The sequence below is a fragment of the Microtus oregoni genome, unplaced genomic scaffold (genome assembly GCF_018167655.1).
Source record: "Microtus oregoni isolate MIOR12 unplaced genomic scaffold, Mior012 000052F_ref0000163, whole genome shotgun sequence".
Classification (NCBI taxonomy): domain Eukaryota; kingdom Metazoa; phylum Chordata; class Mammalia; order Rodentia; family Cricetidae; genus Microtus; species Microtus oregoni.
In genome coordinates, this window is record NW_024543828.1 from 13786915 (window position 1) to 13801317 (window position 14403).

At 44.0% G+C, this 14403-nt stretch overlaps 1 protein-coding gene across 1 annotated transcript; it reads left to right on the plus strand.

The window, feature by feature from the left end:
- Positions 1–4335: 4335 nt before the first annotated feature.
- LOC121437449 (placenta-specific protein 1-like) lies at positions 4336–4854 on the plus strand. The gene has a single exon (XM_041637332.1). It carries the CDS (start codon positions 4336–4338, stop codon positions 4852–4854), a length of 519 nt encoding a protein of 172 aa, XP_041493266.1.
- Positions 4855–14403: the final 9549 nt, after the last annotated feature.

Consider the following 14403-nt stretch of genomic DNA (forward strand, 5'->3'; position numbering starts at 1 on the left):
ACATTTTGCCATTATTCCCTGAAGAGTATAACCTAACAACTATTTCCATAGCACTTACATTGTACCAGGTATTCTAAGTAAGCTAGACGTGAGCTAAAGTGTCCTGGAGGATGGGGCTAGATTGTATGCTGCTTATATAAGAAAGCTGAGCATCTACAGATTTGGGTATTACCCCGAGCTTCTGGAGCCAGCCCTCCATAGATAGCGAGGGACGGCTGGATCCATTCTGTTATTCAAATTGCCTTTCGCCACTTTAAACATGGCAGTGCCGAGCTGCATAAGTAGCCTTTTCAGCCATTCCCTGTAGGAAGCTTGACACGGTGACACACATTTGTAATCTCTCGCCGCACCTAAAGGTTACCGTTTATAGTCTAGCCTGGCTATTCAGCCTGCACTGTGGATTGACTGGTTCTGCTTTCTGCCCCACAGCCTTCCCTAGGATTACAGGCAGCCATACTGCTGTTTTATCTCCTGGAGAGCTGGTCCTCATGCTTGCCATGCAAGCAATTCACCCACTGAGCCATCTCCCTAGCACTGATCGCATGAATTTTCGATGTAAAGGACTCATCCATGATTCGTGCAAATCTAGGAAACCTTCGGGAGAGGAAGGGAAGCGAAGGGAAATGTTTGCTGAAGGAACTGCTGGGAAATGTATATGCATAAGCCACATTTAAGAAAACAGAAAGCTCCTTGTACTCAGTAACTGCAAGTAAAACAAACATTTTGCATCCAGGTGTTAGAAGAGTTTGCCTGGCTGCTCTATAGCTGGGTTCAGGGGGGTATGTTCCATAGTTGAGCCCTGTTGGGTTAAACCAATGAATCTCAGCTCACTGCAGAGAAAATGTGCAGTCAAGGCCAAATGGGGCTCCTGTAATCCATACTCTAAAACCTGTTTTCTAAGCCCACCTGCCAGAAGCGGACAGTAATCACAAGGTGAGCCGTGCTGTCTCTGTGTTTCCCTCCTCCTCGGTCTCTAACTGCCCCTCAGCGCTGAAGATTTCTGGAGAGTTTAGCTGCAATTCTGTTCGCATTCCACAGCTCCTGAGCTGCTGTGTACAGTTCCAACTAGAGCTGGAAATACCTTCAGCCTGGCACCTACTCTATAGTCTCCCACTTCCCTTCTTAGTCGTTCAGCTGCCTTCGGCCCCTGCAACCAAAGTCTTCCCCATCCCTTCTTTAGATCCTATGCTGCTGGCCCATCTCAGCTAGGTGTTAGGAAGGTCACACATGGCAGCGAGTGACTTACAGCCATTCCCGTCACAAATGACTGCCGTGTGGGTGTACATACGCACATCCTTCTCACTGTCCCTGCAAAGAGCAGGCAGCTGGGGAAAGGAGGCTGTTCTGGTTTTTATGATGTGCCTTCAGCAAAAGGGAGCCAAGCCTTGAAGTACCGGGCTCTGACTTAGCAAGCTCCTTATTAAGTACATTCTGCTTTCCTCTTAATCTCTAGCCTTTCACTTCTCCCCCAGGGCTATGGGACCTCGAGCACAGTTTGCCCTGACTTTTATTAAAGTCTTTTCTGAGTCCGGAGGTGTGTTGTCATACACATAGGCATCTGCATTTATTGCCCCTGTTACGTGGCAATCTGTTGCTGCTGGCTCAAAGGAAACTGGAGGAAGCAGCTTCTATCTTGCCCCAGTTTGGAGATTTGTACTCAATGATTATGGAAACAGTGCAGTCACCAAAGCCCCTCTTTCAGACTCAATGAGAGCAGTGGAACTTGAAAAGTGGGCATGGAGCAAGAAGATAGTCTGAAATGATTGCCTGGGGACCAATTTGTCTTGCTTCTTGGATAATATATGCATTTGGTAACTTTATTTGGATTATTCATGAGAGAAAGGGAGAGGGGGGCTACATGAAGGATGCTTGGGAGAGGAAATGGAAAGCTTAACTCCTGGACCAGAACGGCCTTCAGCTGGAGCCTCACTTTGGAGCCTGAGAACAAAAATGGGATGAAAGAATTGTTTCCTTGGCCTATTCCAGAGGCTGCTTATGGAGAAGGGTTTTGTTCAAGGCAGATGGTCCCAGGTTGTGAGATCATGGTAAGGAAAGGGGAGGGATGCAAGGGAGAGGGAAAAGGAGAACAAAAGGAAGGGAGGGGTGAGAGAGAGAAAGCCGTTTCTAAAGCATGCTTAGGACAGGGTGGTTTCTTTAGGCACAGATAATAAGGTGACAGTAGTGGGGTAATTCTCTCTCTCTCTCTCTCTCTCTCTCTCTCTCTCTCTCTGTGTGTGTGTGTGTGTGTGTGTGTGTGTGTGTGTGTGTGGTCTTGTTCTTGTTCTTGTTGCTGCTGCTGCTGCTATCTCTATTGTTGCTTTATGGGGAAAAATCAGCCAGTCTCAGCAACGACACTTCAGAATAAAGAAAAAGCACAGAGAAGTCACCTTTGGTTCCTTTTTACCCCCTCCCAACACTACACCCGATACTACAGAGAGAATGAAGAGTCATTAGGAAGAGAGGCAACACAGTGCAAGCAAGCAAGCGGTCCCCATCAGAAACAAAGCACTTCATCCAGGAGAGTACACTCTTCTAGTGGGCCTCCACACCACGTTTTCCACTCAAGAATTCTCCACATCTGTCAAGAGCAAAGGCAGAGAAAGAGTTGCCTATTTACAGATGGGAAAAGGGAATGTCCTGGGGGGGGGCTTTTTAGCCTGATGCTATGAGTATAGTAGACACTCAATAAATATTAGTCAAAGGATGAAATCATCTATATGGGGAATACTTAGCAGGGAACAAAAGTTAATCCCTACACTTATGCACATGCATTTCCTTCCAATTTTTAGGCACTTTCTGTTTGATTTATGTGGTTTTCCACATTTAAAGTGAAAGCTGGATATTTGATGGTGTACTTCTTTCTCCCCTTGTTGCCTCCCTCTGCTGCCTTGCCTCAGACAGTTCTTCTTAGCTTTGTTCCTTTCTCCCTGCCACTGTGTCTACTACTCTTTTCAGGGCAAAAGACAAAAAGAACACAAAAGCTAGCAAGCACAAATGAATCCAAAACAAAGATTTTAGGAGCCAGTTGATCAATCTACACATACAACAAAAACAATATGATTCCTTTTAAATATAGCACTTCTTTTAAGTAGTTTTATGCAATATGCATTTAAAATGTAAAATTAAGAGCAGCATGATTGGATGTATTTTTTGAGAAGGGGTCTGATTCTGTAGTATAAGCTGGCCTTGAACTTGTGACAATCCTTCTGCTTCTACTTCAGAATTGTTAGGATTTCAGTGTAAGCCACCACAAAAGGCTCAGAATTTTGTTTTTATTTGCTTTTGGTTTTATTTTTCAATTTTGGAAAGTCTCACTTTGTAGCTCCAGCTGTTTTTTTCTTTCTTTTCCTTCCATTCTTCCTCCCTCTCCCTCTCTCGTTGTTCCCAAAATTTCTTTGATTAACAAAATGTCCCACTATATCAGAGAATTTTTTGCTCATCTTGAGTTACAATGCTACTGATGGAGTACCAGATGAATTCTTTAGGTTGTATTTAATTGAGCCATTCATCCAATTTCAATGTGTGGTTGTCAGGAATAAAATGCAATCTCTCCTTGATTTTTGAAGAATTTGTTATATTCGACTTTGGGGAGGTATGTGCTTGCCACAGCAAGTGTCTGGAGGGCAGAGAGGGCAGACGACACCTATCAGGAGTCTGTCCTTCCACCATTTGAGTTCTAGAGATTGAACTCAGGTCATCAGGCTTGCCTGCAAGCTTCTACTTCTATTTTAAAATTCAATTTGTTTGCTAAGAAAAAAGGTCATGAGGAAGGGCTCGTTGGGATAATATATATGAGGACATCACAGCCATTAAAGCAGACTAGGTTGCTCATTTGAATTAAACTCTATTTCCTATGCCTTGATTTTGTGTTTAACATGAAAACTGTTTGGGTTTTATGCCAATGTACACAAAATGGGACCATTATCCTGATCAGTGTGGGCTCTCATGCTACATGAGAGGGAGGGATGTGTGCTTCGGACCAGAACAGCATGAGAAAGCCACTTAGAGAAACCATTGCCATCCCAGGCCCGTGTATCTCAAAGCTGGAACACTGGCCTTGCATGCAAGAGGGCCTGGATTTCATCCAAAGTGCCACCGAATAAATAAATAAATTCCCAAGGCGCCATGTTAGTTATCTTTACCATGTGAGCTACCACAAATTCATTTCTGCCTTACATGGAAGTTCCCCTCATCCCTGGGTTCTTCTTCAAAAACGCATCCTGGAACTTTGCGTAAGACATAAGGTAACCTGCCTCTTGTATTTTTATGTGTTCTAGAATTCCTTCTCGGACGCGTTCTTGCCTCCTGTGAGTTGCTACCCAACCAACGGCAACAATGAAGCTCTTCAAGTTCCTCGCAATGATGGTCTTCTTCTCCATGTTCTACAGCTTCTCGGAGCAAAATCAGGTGGATGTGCTGTGCTCGACCGATTGGTTCATGGTCACAGTCCACCCCTTCTTGCTGAATAATGATGTGTACGTCCACTTTTATGAGGTGCATTTGGGCCTGGGATGTCCTCCCAACCAAATTCACCCACACTTCTACGAGTTTACTTACCGCGTGATGGAATGTGGCATCCGCGTCAAGGCCGTCTCTCCAGATGTGGTTATCTACAGCTCGGAGATTCACTATGCTTCGAAGACCTCATCATCTAGATATGTGATCCCCGTGTCGTGTGCTGCCCCTCGACGGTCCCCTTGGCTCACCAAGCCCTACTCCACGAAAGCTGGAAACAATAACAACGCCGCGACCCCGAAGAATGAGATGTCCTACCACGTGTTCAGCTTGCCAGAGCCGAGCCCGCAAGTTAACTGCAGCTGTCCGCCTTCTGTCTTCCAGCAGAAGAGCATCTAAGGCCCACGTCAGGGACAGAGTCTTCGGAGGCCCATCTTGTGTAGTCGTCTGACACCACTGACTACTTTTGGGACTCGCGTGTTCACTCAGATGGCATGAGGAAACCCGTGTAGTGCCCAGATTTGGAGGTTTCTGAAAGACCTGTTCCTAGCATTAGTATATAGCATTTTCTACTGCCAGTCCGATAGATGCCATTATGGCTTTTTAAGAAGAATTTTGTGAAGGGCCGATTCATATATAGCTGATTATGCCTTCCTTTTTTTTTTTTTTACTATTTTTGTATCTTTTAAAAAAATAATAAAATTCTGATGGCACAAAAGTATCAGTTGAATGGTTTTGCTTCATAAACACATATCTCACTTTATCTGTGGGCCAGGAGTTAATCTACATGGTTTGCCGCCATCAGTGCCTTGCTTTTTCTCTCTAGGATGATTTCCCACCCCCTCAGGTTCCTCTCCAAAGCCTTTCCCAGGAGAATCTCTTCCCCTCTATCTCCACTTCCCGTCTTCTGTTTACCACCAACGAGCTTAGCGCTAAGTCTCCCTCGTTTGATCTCCAGCTCTACCACTTTTTATGTACAGAAAGGATAAGCTGGCTATCTTCAAGTCTCCAGTGATTCTGGGAAGCAGACAAGTCACGTTCCAATGGGGTCCGAGGCTAGGTTCCCAAGGCTGAGCTGGATCATCAGCTTTACAGTACTTTGATAAAAAAGCCCTCCCATCCCCAACATATAAACTGTCAGAAAGCAGCCCCAAAGTGTAGCTGTCCGTTAGCTTTCTCAAAGGCTTGGAGCAACAAGAGGAAGTGAATAACTTAACTATTTATTATGCAGTGAAGTTACATGCAGACCAGGCTCTGGATACCAAGGAAATAGTAGCAAGAAGAAAGGGACTCTGAAATTGAGGTCACATAGCTAGTAAGCAAATAAGTAAATAAAGATAAATTCAGATAGTGACAAATGCTATGAAGAACTTCAAAGACGGTGACATGGGAAACTGGGGAGGGACCAGGCCTCTGAGGTCCTGCCCTTTGAACTATGTCTTAGATGTGAAGGCAGGGAAATCTGAGGAGAAAATATTCCAGATAGTAGAAACATCTCATTTAACCCTCACCACAACCTTAAAAAAGAAGAGCTCTTATCACACACACCCTTTTTAAAAAATAAGAAAACTCGACTTGGCAGAGGCAGGAGGATTGCTACAAGTTCAGACTAATATGATCTACTTAGTGAGACTATCTCTCTCACACACGGGGTAAAGAAGTTGAGGCATGAATGATTGAGAAAGCAGTTCAAGGCAGTATACCTAGTAAGAATCAGACTCTTAAAAATATTATGCTGTACACAATAAGCATAAAGTTCTTATTTGTCAATAAAAATTGCTGTTTAAAAAGGAAACTAATGTTTAGGAGAGATGGCTTGGTGTTTAAACCACGTGCTGCTTTTCCAGAAGATCCAAGTTCAGTTCCCAGCACCCATATCAGGCAATTCATGACCATTTATAACTTGAGTTCCAGGAGATCCAAATTGTCTAGCTCTGTTGGCACTGGCACACAATCTACACATAATTAAATATATTAAAATAAATCTTGAACTAAAAAGGACACAATGTTTTAGCACAATTTTTCTCATTAATGAAGGTGAAATGCTTTAGCAGACAAGTAAGTACTTGAAAAGAAACCATCAAGGGAAAAGATTCAACTATGGTCGTTAAAGAACCAGATTCATCTCAGTATCTCTAGTCCTTTCTGATAAAATGCCAGGTAGCAATCCCTGGAAGCAAGATATGGATGCAACAAATGTTTACTGCAGTTATCTGATATGTCAATCACTGCATTAGGTCTTGGGAACTCAATGGCTGACAAAACTAACACAATCTCATGTGATAGAGGCACGGAAAGATGCCTGCAGAGTCGGAGGCTTCAAAGGCTATTCAAGGCCAGAGGATGGATCTGCACAAAGATATGAGGACCAGAGCTGTGGTCATCGGAGAAAGGGCCAGTAGTCTGTTCCAATATAGTGGAGGCAGGGCAAAGGGGCTGATGATGATGAGAAACGATGAAATTGGGAGGGAGGGAGAGAGAGATAAAAGATGACAGAAGTGACCACAGAATGATGTGTGGAAAGATTGAGAAGAAAGCCAGATCAGTTCTAGTCACCAGGGCAACAGATAAAAACCAAGATAGAGTAAGCCTGCAATTCATGAAATTGGGGACCACTGAGGAGGATCTTACATGAAAGTTTGTTTTGTTGAATTAATATGAAGGAGAAGGCCATTTTAGATAAAGAGAATGCCAAAAAAGAAACGTGCAAAGAGACCTGCAGCTATGGGTGGGGCTTGGTGAGGCCTGCCCTGCTTCCTGCTGGAGTTTTAGCTGTCTTGATCTTGTCTGATACGCGCAGCCCCAGCTGCTGTGTGGGTTATGATGTGCAACGTCCCCCCTGCTCCAGTGGATGGCCCTACCCGCACACTTACTGGCATCCCTAAATGGACTCATGGGTTAAAAAAAATAGTATATGAGTTTGAAGTGAAAAGTTATGAGGAGGTATGGGAGACACTGGGAGGAGGCAGGAGGAGTAGCTTTTATTTAAAAACGTATTGTACACATGCATAAAATTCTCAAATAATAAAAGAAAAACATCACGCAAAGAACTGCTGATCAGTAATCATATCTTACAGGCTTGACAACACAATATCATCCAGCAATGTCTTTAATCAGTAATAAGGACTGAGATGTGGCTCTGGAAGAGCACAAAGCTAGCCTAACTATTGAGTCATGTCGCCAAGCCCTAGAGCCTGAGTGACACAGCACTCCAAAAGAATGCTTTCATTCTTTATTGCAGTAGTGCTCAGTTCATTTTTAAGGTACCATGATTTCTAAAACTCCATAGCATAGTGTTCACCATGTTTGTAATAATAGCAAGAAATGCTTGGTTGCCATTAAGGAAACGGGCATGTATACTTTTCAATTTCTAGAAAAACCCAAAGTGTCTGCACCATTTTTTTTAGAATAATTGCTTGTCAGATCTTTAAACGTTAGAGCTGTACTGAGATGTTTCACCCATATAGGGGGACTCAGAGTAATGTCCAGTTGTTTTGTTTCTGGGCCAAGGATGCAACTCACTAGTACAATGCACACATGGTGTGTGCAAGGCCCTGGGTTCAGTCTCCCAGCACGGTGAAATGTTGCTCTCGGAGTCCCATAGCAGTGAACCGTATTTCTAAAATATTGTTTATTTATTCTTTGACCAAACCATATTTTAATTGTGTAAAGTGCATGTATATATGCACACACATTTTATATATATATATATATATATATATATATATATATATATATATATATATATATATACACACACACACACACACACACACACATGCTAAGGGCAAAGTAATTTTAGTTTATAAGCTTTTTTATTACATTTTTATTTAGTGTGTGTGTCTGTATGCTGTGTGCCTGTATCTGTGTGTGTATCTGTGTGTCTGTGTGTGTGTACATGTGTGTCAAGGCATGTGTATGGAGATCAGAGAACAATGTTATGAAGTCACTCTCTCCTTCCATCATGTGGGTTCTGGGGATTGTACTCAAGTCCTCGGTTTTGGTAGCAAGAGCCTTTACTCCCTGAACCACGTCATTGGCCCTATAACCCATTTCTGAGGTGTATCTAAATACTCCTGTTTCTCTTTCCCTCAACCAATAATGAAAATCTGGTCAAACGTTAGCTTAAACTGTTCACACACACATGCACACGCACGCACGCGCACATACCTCATTTTAAAAGTATGTTATCACGAAATGAATGTTTATTGTAAGACGACAGCTAAACTCTACAAAATGCCTATTGCTTCTAATTAGTGTTAATCCCTATGAGAGATTTCTACAATGTCCTGTTTAAACTCTAATTATAGCTGGATCTTCTCAAAGAGAGAAGGAGAGTTTCAGTTCTGTGATTTTTCTATGACTCTTTCAACAAATGATGTGATATTTTAGCTTCTAAACTCACTTTAGCTATACAATTACCAAAACTGTTGCATTAATGAATTTATCACTGGATAATGAATTACCCCCAAACACCAAAAAGCCCTTATTGTCTTCCTGGTGGCGGGAGTCAAGAATCTGGGTAAGACATAGCCAGGTGCCCTGGCTCCGGGTCTCTGGGGACAGTTGTAGGAGATAGGTGCAGCCATATTAACCCTTGCCCAGAGCTGCAGAATCTGCCTTCAGGTTAACTCAAGAGGTTGCTGGCAGGAGAGCCTATCCATAAGCTGTCCAAGAGGCCTCAGGTTTCCTCACAAGTCAGGTAAAGAAAAAGAGAGAAGTGGGGAGAGAGAAGGGAGGGGAAGATGATGGGAAGGCAGGAGGGCCATGTTGGAATTCACTTTCCAATCTCAGGACATCCTGTAATTTCTGCCATATTCTACCTATCAAAGGAGTCTCTAGATCAGTAATTCTCAACCTGAGGGTCGCGACCCCCAACTACCATCTGTGAAAACACAGATATTTACATTACAAATTCAGAAGAGCAACAAAATTACATTTATGGAATAGCAATGAAAGTAATTTCCTGGTGATGGGAAGGGGGTCACCACAACATAAGGAGCTGTATTAAAGGGTCCAAGTATTAGGGAGAATGAGAACAACTGCTCTAGGCCAGGCGGTGGTGGCGCACGCCTTTGATCCCAGCACTCAGGAGGCAGAGACAGACAAATCTCTGTGAGTTCGAAGCCAACCTAAAAATATAGAGAAACCCTACTCAAAAAGAAAAAACTGCACTGAAAGGGAGTGGGGGGAGGGTGACTGGGGGAGCGGGGGATAAGTGGGAGGAGGGGAGGAAGTGAAAATTTTGAATGGTATTATTTATAAAGCAATAAAAAATAAATAAGAAAAAAAACTCCTCTAGAGTCTATGCACATGCTAGGGGAGGGAATACACACAGTGGGGCTATCAGGAGAATACACACAGTGGGGCTATGGGGAGAATACACACAGTGGGGCTAGGGGAGGGAATACACACAGTGGGGCTATGGGGAGAATACACACAGTGGGGCTATGGGGAGAATACACACAGTGGGGCTGTGGGGAGAATACACACAGTGGGGCTATGGGGAGAATACACACAGTGGGGCTATGGGGAGAATACACACAGTGGGGCTAGGGGAGGGAATACACACAGTGGGGCTATGGGGAGAATACACACAGTGGGGCTATGGGGAGAATACACACAGTGGGGCTATGGGGAGAATACACACAGTGGGGCTATCAGGAGAATACACACAGTGGGGCTATGGGGAGAATACACACAGTGGGGCTATGGGGAGAATACACACAGTGGGGCTATGGGGAGAATACACAGAGTGAGGCTATCAGGAGAATACACACAGTGGGGCTATGGGGAGAATACACACAGTGGGGCAATGGGGAGAATACACACAGTGGGGCTATGGGGAGAATACACACAGCGGGGCTATGGGGAGAATACACACAGTGGGGCTATGGGGATAATACACAGAGTGAGGTTATGGGGAGAATACACACAGTGGGGCTATCGGGGAGAATACACACAGTGGGGCTATGGGGAGAATACACACAGTGGGGCTATGGGGAGAATACACACAGTGGGGCTATGGGGAGAATACACACAGTGGGGCTATGGGGATAATACACAGAGTGAGGTTATGGGGAGAATACACACAGTGGGGCTATGGGGAGAATACACACAGTGGGGCTATGGGGAGAATACACACAGTGGGGCTATGGGGAGAATACACACAGTGGGGCTATGGGGAGAATACACAGAGTGAGGTTATGGGGAGAATACACACAGTGGGGCTATCAGGGAGAATACACACAGTGGGGCTATGGGGAGAATGCACACAGTGGGGCTATCAGGGGGCGGCTACTGGAAATCATCATACAGGCCACTACCATAGCCTCCATCTGATTACATTGGCAAACTACACAGATGCAACATTCCTCAATTGATTCGTGTATTAATGGAAACACAGCCCTCTTCAATTTAGTCACATAAACAGATATGTCAACAAATTGACGGAGTGCAAAGCACATGCTCCCACACCACAGCACCTTTACCTCAGTCACTTATGCTTTCCTTGGGGGTGGGGATAAGTTCACAAGCTGCAAAAGTCATAAGATCAACTGAGGATTGGTAAAAATCCTGCCCCAGGAAGCCTCTATTTACTTTGTAAAAAACATTGGTCTTCATTTTAAATCAAATGAGAAGTGTAAAATAGAAATCAAGCTTCACAAACTGGCATTGGATAGACATACTCTGCTTGTTTCGAATTTTACCCACAATGTTATATATAAATTGAACAATCTTCTTCTAGGGACCTAGGGCTGGAACTCAGTGGTATAGAACTTGCCCTGGAACCAATCTTTTTTTTGGTTTTTCTTTTTCTTTTCTTTTCTTTTTTTTTTTTTTTTTGGTTTTTCGAGTCAGGGTTTCTCTGTGGTTTTGGTGCCTGTCCTGGAACTAGCTCTTGTAGACCAGGCTGGTCTCGAACTCACAGAGATCCGTCTGCCTCTGCCTCCCAAGTGCTGGGATTAAAGGCAGGCGCCACCACCACCAGGCTACTGGAACCAATCTTTTGCACTACAAAACACAAACCAAAAGGATCTTCAAACGCAATTCTCATCAAACAATCAATTGGGGCGGGGCGTTGAGACAGGGTTTCTCTCTGTAGCCCTCCCTGGCTGTCCTAAAACTTGCTCTGTAGACAAAGCTGGCCTCAATCTGCCTGCCTCTTCTCCTGGAGAGCTGGGATTAAAGCCTTTGGCCACCACACCCAGCACGGTTTTCAGCTGTGTGCACGACTACTCTACTAGTATGCACACAAACTAGAAAGCATATGGATAATTCTAAAGAATGTGCTAGAAATTAATGGACATTGAACATTTTTTTCCTGTGCACCAATCAGTTACTTGCATATTCCAGCAAGTCCTGACTTAAGATGCCTCAGCTTGACATTGCTGTCACATGCATATATTCTTTTCAGGTGGATTTTTTTATGTTTTTAAGACAGCGTTTCTCTGTGTAGCCCTGGCTGTCCAGAAACTCACTCTGTAGACCAGGCTGACCTCGAACTCAGAGATTCCTCTGCCTCTGCCTCTGCCTCCCAGGATTAAAGGTGTGTGCCACCACCATCCAGTGGGCTAATCATCTAAATTAATTCAGGTTCAAATGATTAGTGATCAGGTCCAATCTCCAACTGTACCTGTGGACTACACGTTCTCCAACTCAACCAGCGAACTCCTAGTGTTGTTCACCTTTCCTTAAATGATGGAGTAAACCAACTGTTTACATCGCATCGAGACTGAGTTGGGGAAAGGGCAGAGAGGGAGAGCAAGGAAAGAGATACCTTGAAAGAGGGAGCCGTTGTGGGGTTAGTGAGAAACCAGGCACTAGGGAAACTGGCAGGAAACCACAAGGATGACACCAGCTAAGAATTTAAGCAATAGTGGAGAGGGTGCCTGAACTGTCCTTCCCCTGTAATCAGATTGATGACTACCTTAATTGTCATCATAGAACCTTCATCCAGCAACTGATGGAAGCAGATGCAGAGATCCAGAGCACTGGGCCGAGCTCCTGGAGTCCAGTTGAAGAGAGGGAGGAACAATATTATGAGCAAAGGGGCCAAAACCATGATGTGGGATACCCACAGAAACAGCTGACTCGAGCTAGTGGGAGCTCACTGACCCAGGACTGACACTGAGGAACCAGCCTAAGACCGAATTAGGCCCTCTGAATGTGGGTGACAGTTGAGTGGCATGGGCAGTTTGTGGGGCCACTAGCAGGGGAACCAGTATTTATCCCTACTGCATGAACTGGCTCTTTGGAGCTCACTCCCTATGGAGGCATATCTCGCTCAGCCTAGATACATGGGGGAGGGCTTGGTCCTGTCTCAAGTGATGGGTCAGACTTTATTGACTCCCCATGGGAAGCCTCACCCTCTCTGAGGAGTGGATGGGGGTGAGGTGGGGAGAAAGTGGAAGGAGTGGGAGGATGGGAGGGAGAGGGAACTGGGATTGGCTTGTAAAATAAGATTGAAAAATGAAGAAGAAGAAGAGGAGGAGAAGGAAGAAGGAGGAGGAGGAGGAGGAGGAGGAGGAGGAGGAGGAGGAGGAGGCAGTGAGATGGCTCAGCAACAAAGGCACTTGCTACCTGACCATCTGAGTTCGAAGCCCAGGACTCAAGGAATAGGAGTACTCCACAAAGCTGTTCTCACGTGTGCACCACATACTCATACATTCATAGTGAGTAAATAAATATCATTTTGGAAGAAAAATTATAAATAATTTGGAGATTAAGTCTTCAGGAGGATGTACATAAGCCATATGCAAAATCTATGCCATGAGAATGGCATCTATATAGACCAGAACATGTAAAGGTTTTGCCATCAGTGAGGGGCGGAGTGCTAGAACTCCCCTATGGCTACCAAAGGATGGTTCTAACATGTTTGTGTATCTTTATGTTCGTGTGTGTGTGTGTGATAAATATTTGTATATTTCCTCACATTATGCAGTAGCTAAGGTTGAGAGACTGGGACGGCCCTTGGCTTACTGATTTATATTTGTGTTCAAACCATGCTCCCCATTGCTTCCTATTTCATGTTTTACTTTCGTTCTTATACCATTCGTGCCTATCTTCTTCAGCCATTGGTGACGCCATGTATGGCTTACCTGAAGACCCATGCATGAAACCAAAGAATTTCATGGCCTTATTAGCTGAGAGGGGCTGCCATGCATGGCAGGTGATGTGCTCAAAGGAGGGCAGAAGGTACCAGAAGAGGAGTGGCAGGTGTGCTCACTACCTTGTATTTGCCAGCATTTTTTGTACCTGTTCTCGGACAGGCAAAGGGGGAATAGCTCCAAATCTGAGAGACAAATGCTAATTTTATATGTAAAGATGCTTTACATATGAAACTTGGCAGTTATGCAGAAATCCAGCCATTCGAATGCACCCATGTTCTACAGTTACTGGGAGGAATACTGAAATCACCCAAGATGTGGCTGATGCTGTTTTAACTTTGTCATACATACCATACTAATATAAATGATTTGCTTTTCAAGGTACTTTAACATTCTTTTTTCTTTTAGCCAAATAATCTAATTATGTGTAGCTGTGTTTTGTAGTTCATGCCTGTGAATCCCAGAATTGGGAGGATTATGAGTTCAAGGTCAGCCTGGGCTATATAGGAAGATCTTGTCTAAAAATATGAAAAGCCAAAATATTTTAAGCTCTTTATACAACTTCAACACACATACATCATTTGAAAAACATTCAGAGGCTGAGGAAGGGGGTTCTTGAAAGATTGGAGCCAACCTGGGCAACACAGTGAGTTCAGAGCACCCTGGCCTACAATATAATACTCAGTCTCAGAAGAACAAAGAAAAAAGTCTATTTTTTAAATGATGTCCGTCATTCTATTTTCTTTTTAAAATTTCCATTTGTTTGTTTTTATTTATTTGTATAGAAGACTTCTAGTGTGCCTCAGTTTACGTGTAGAGATCACAGGACGAGTTTCTG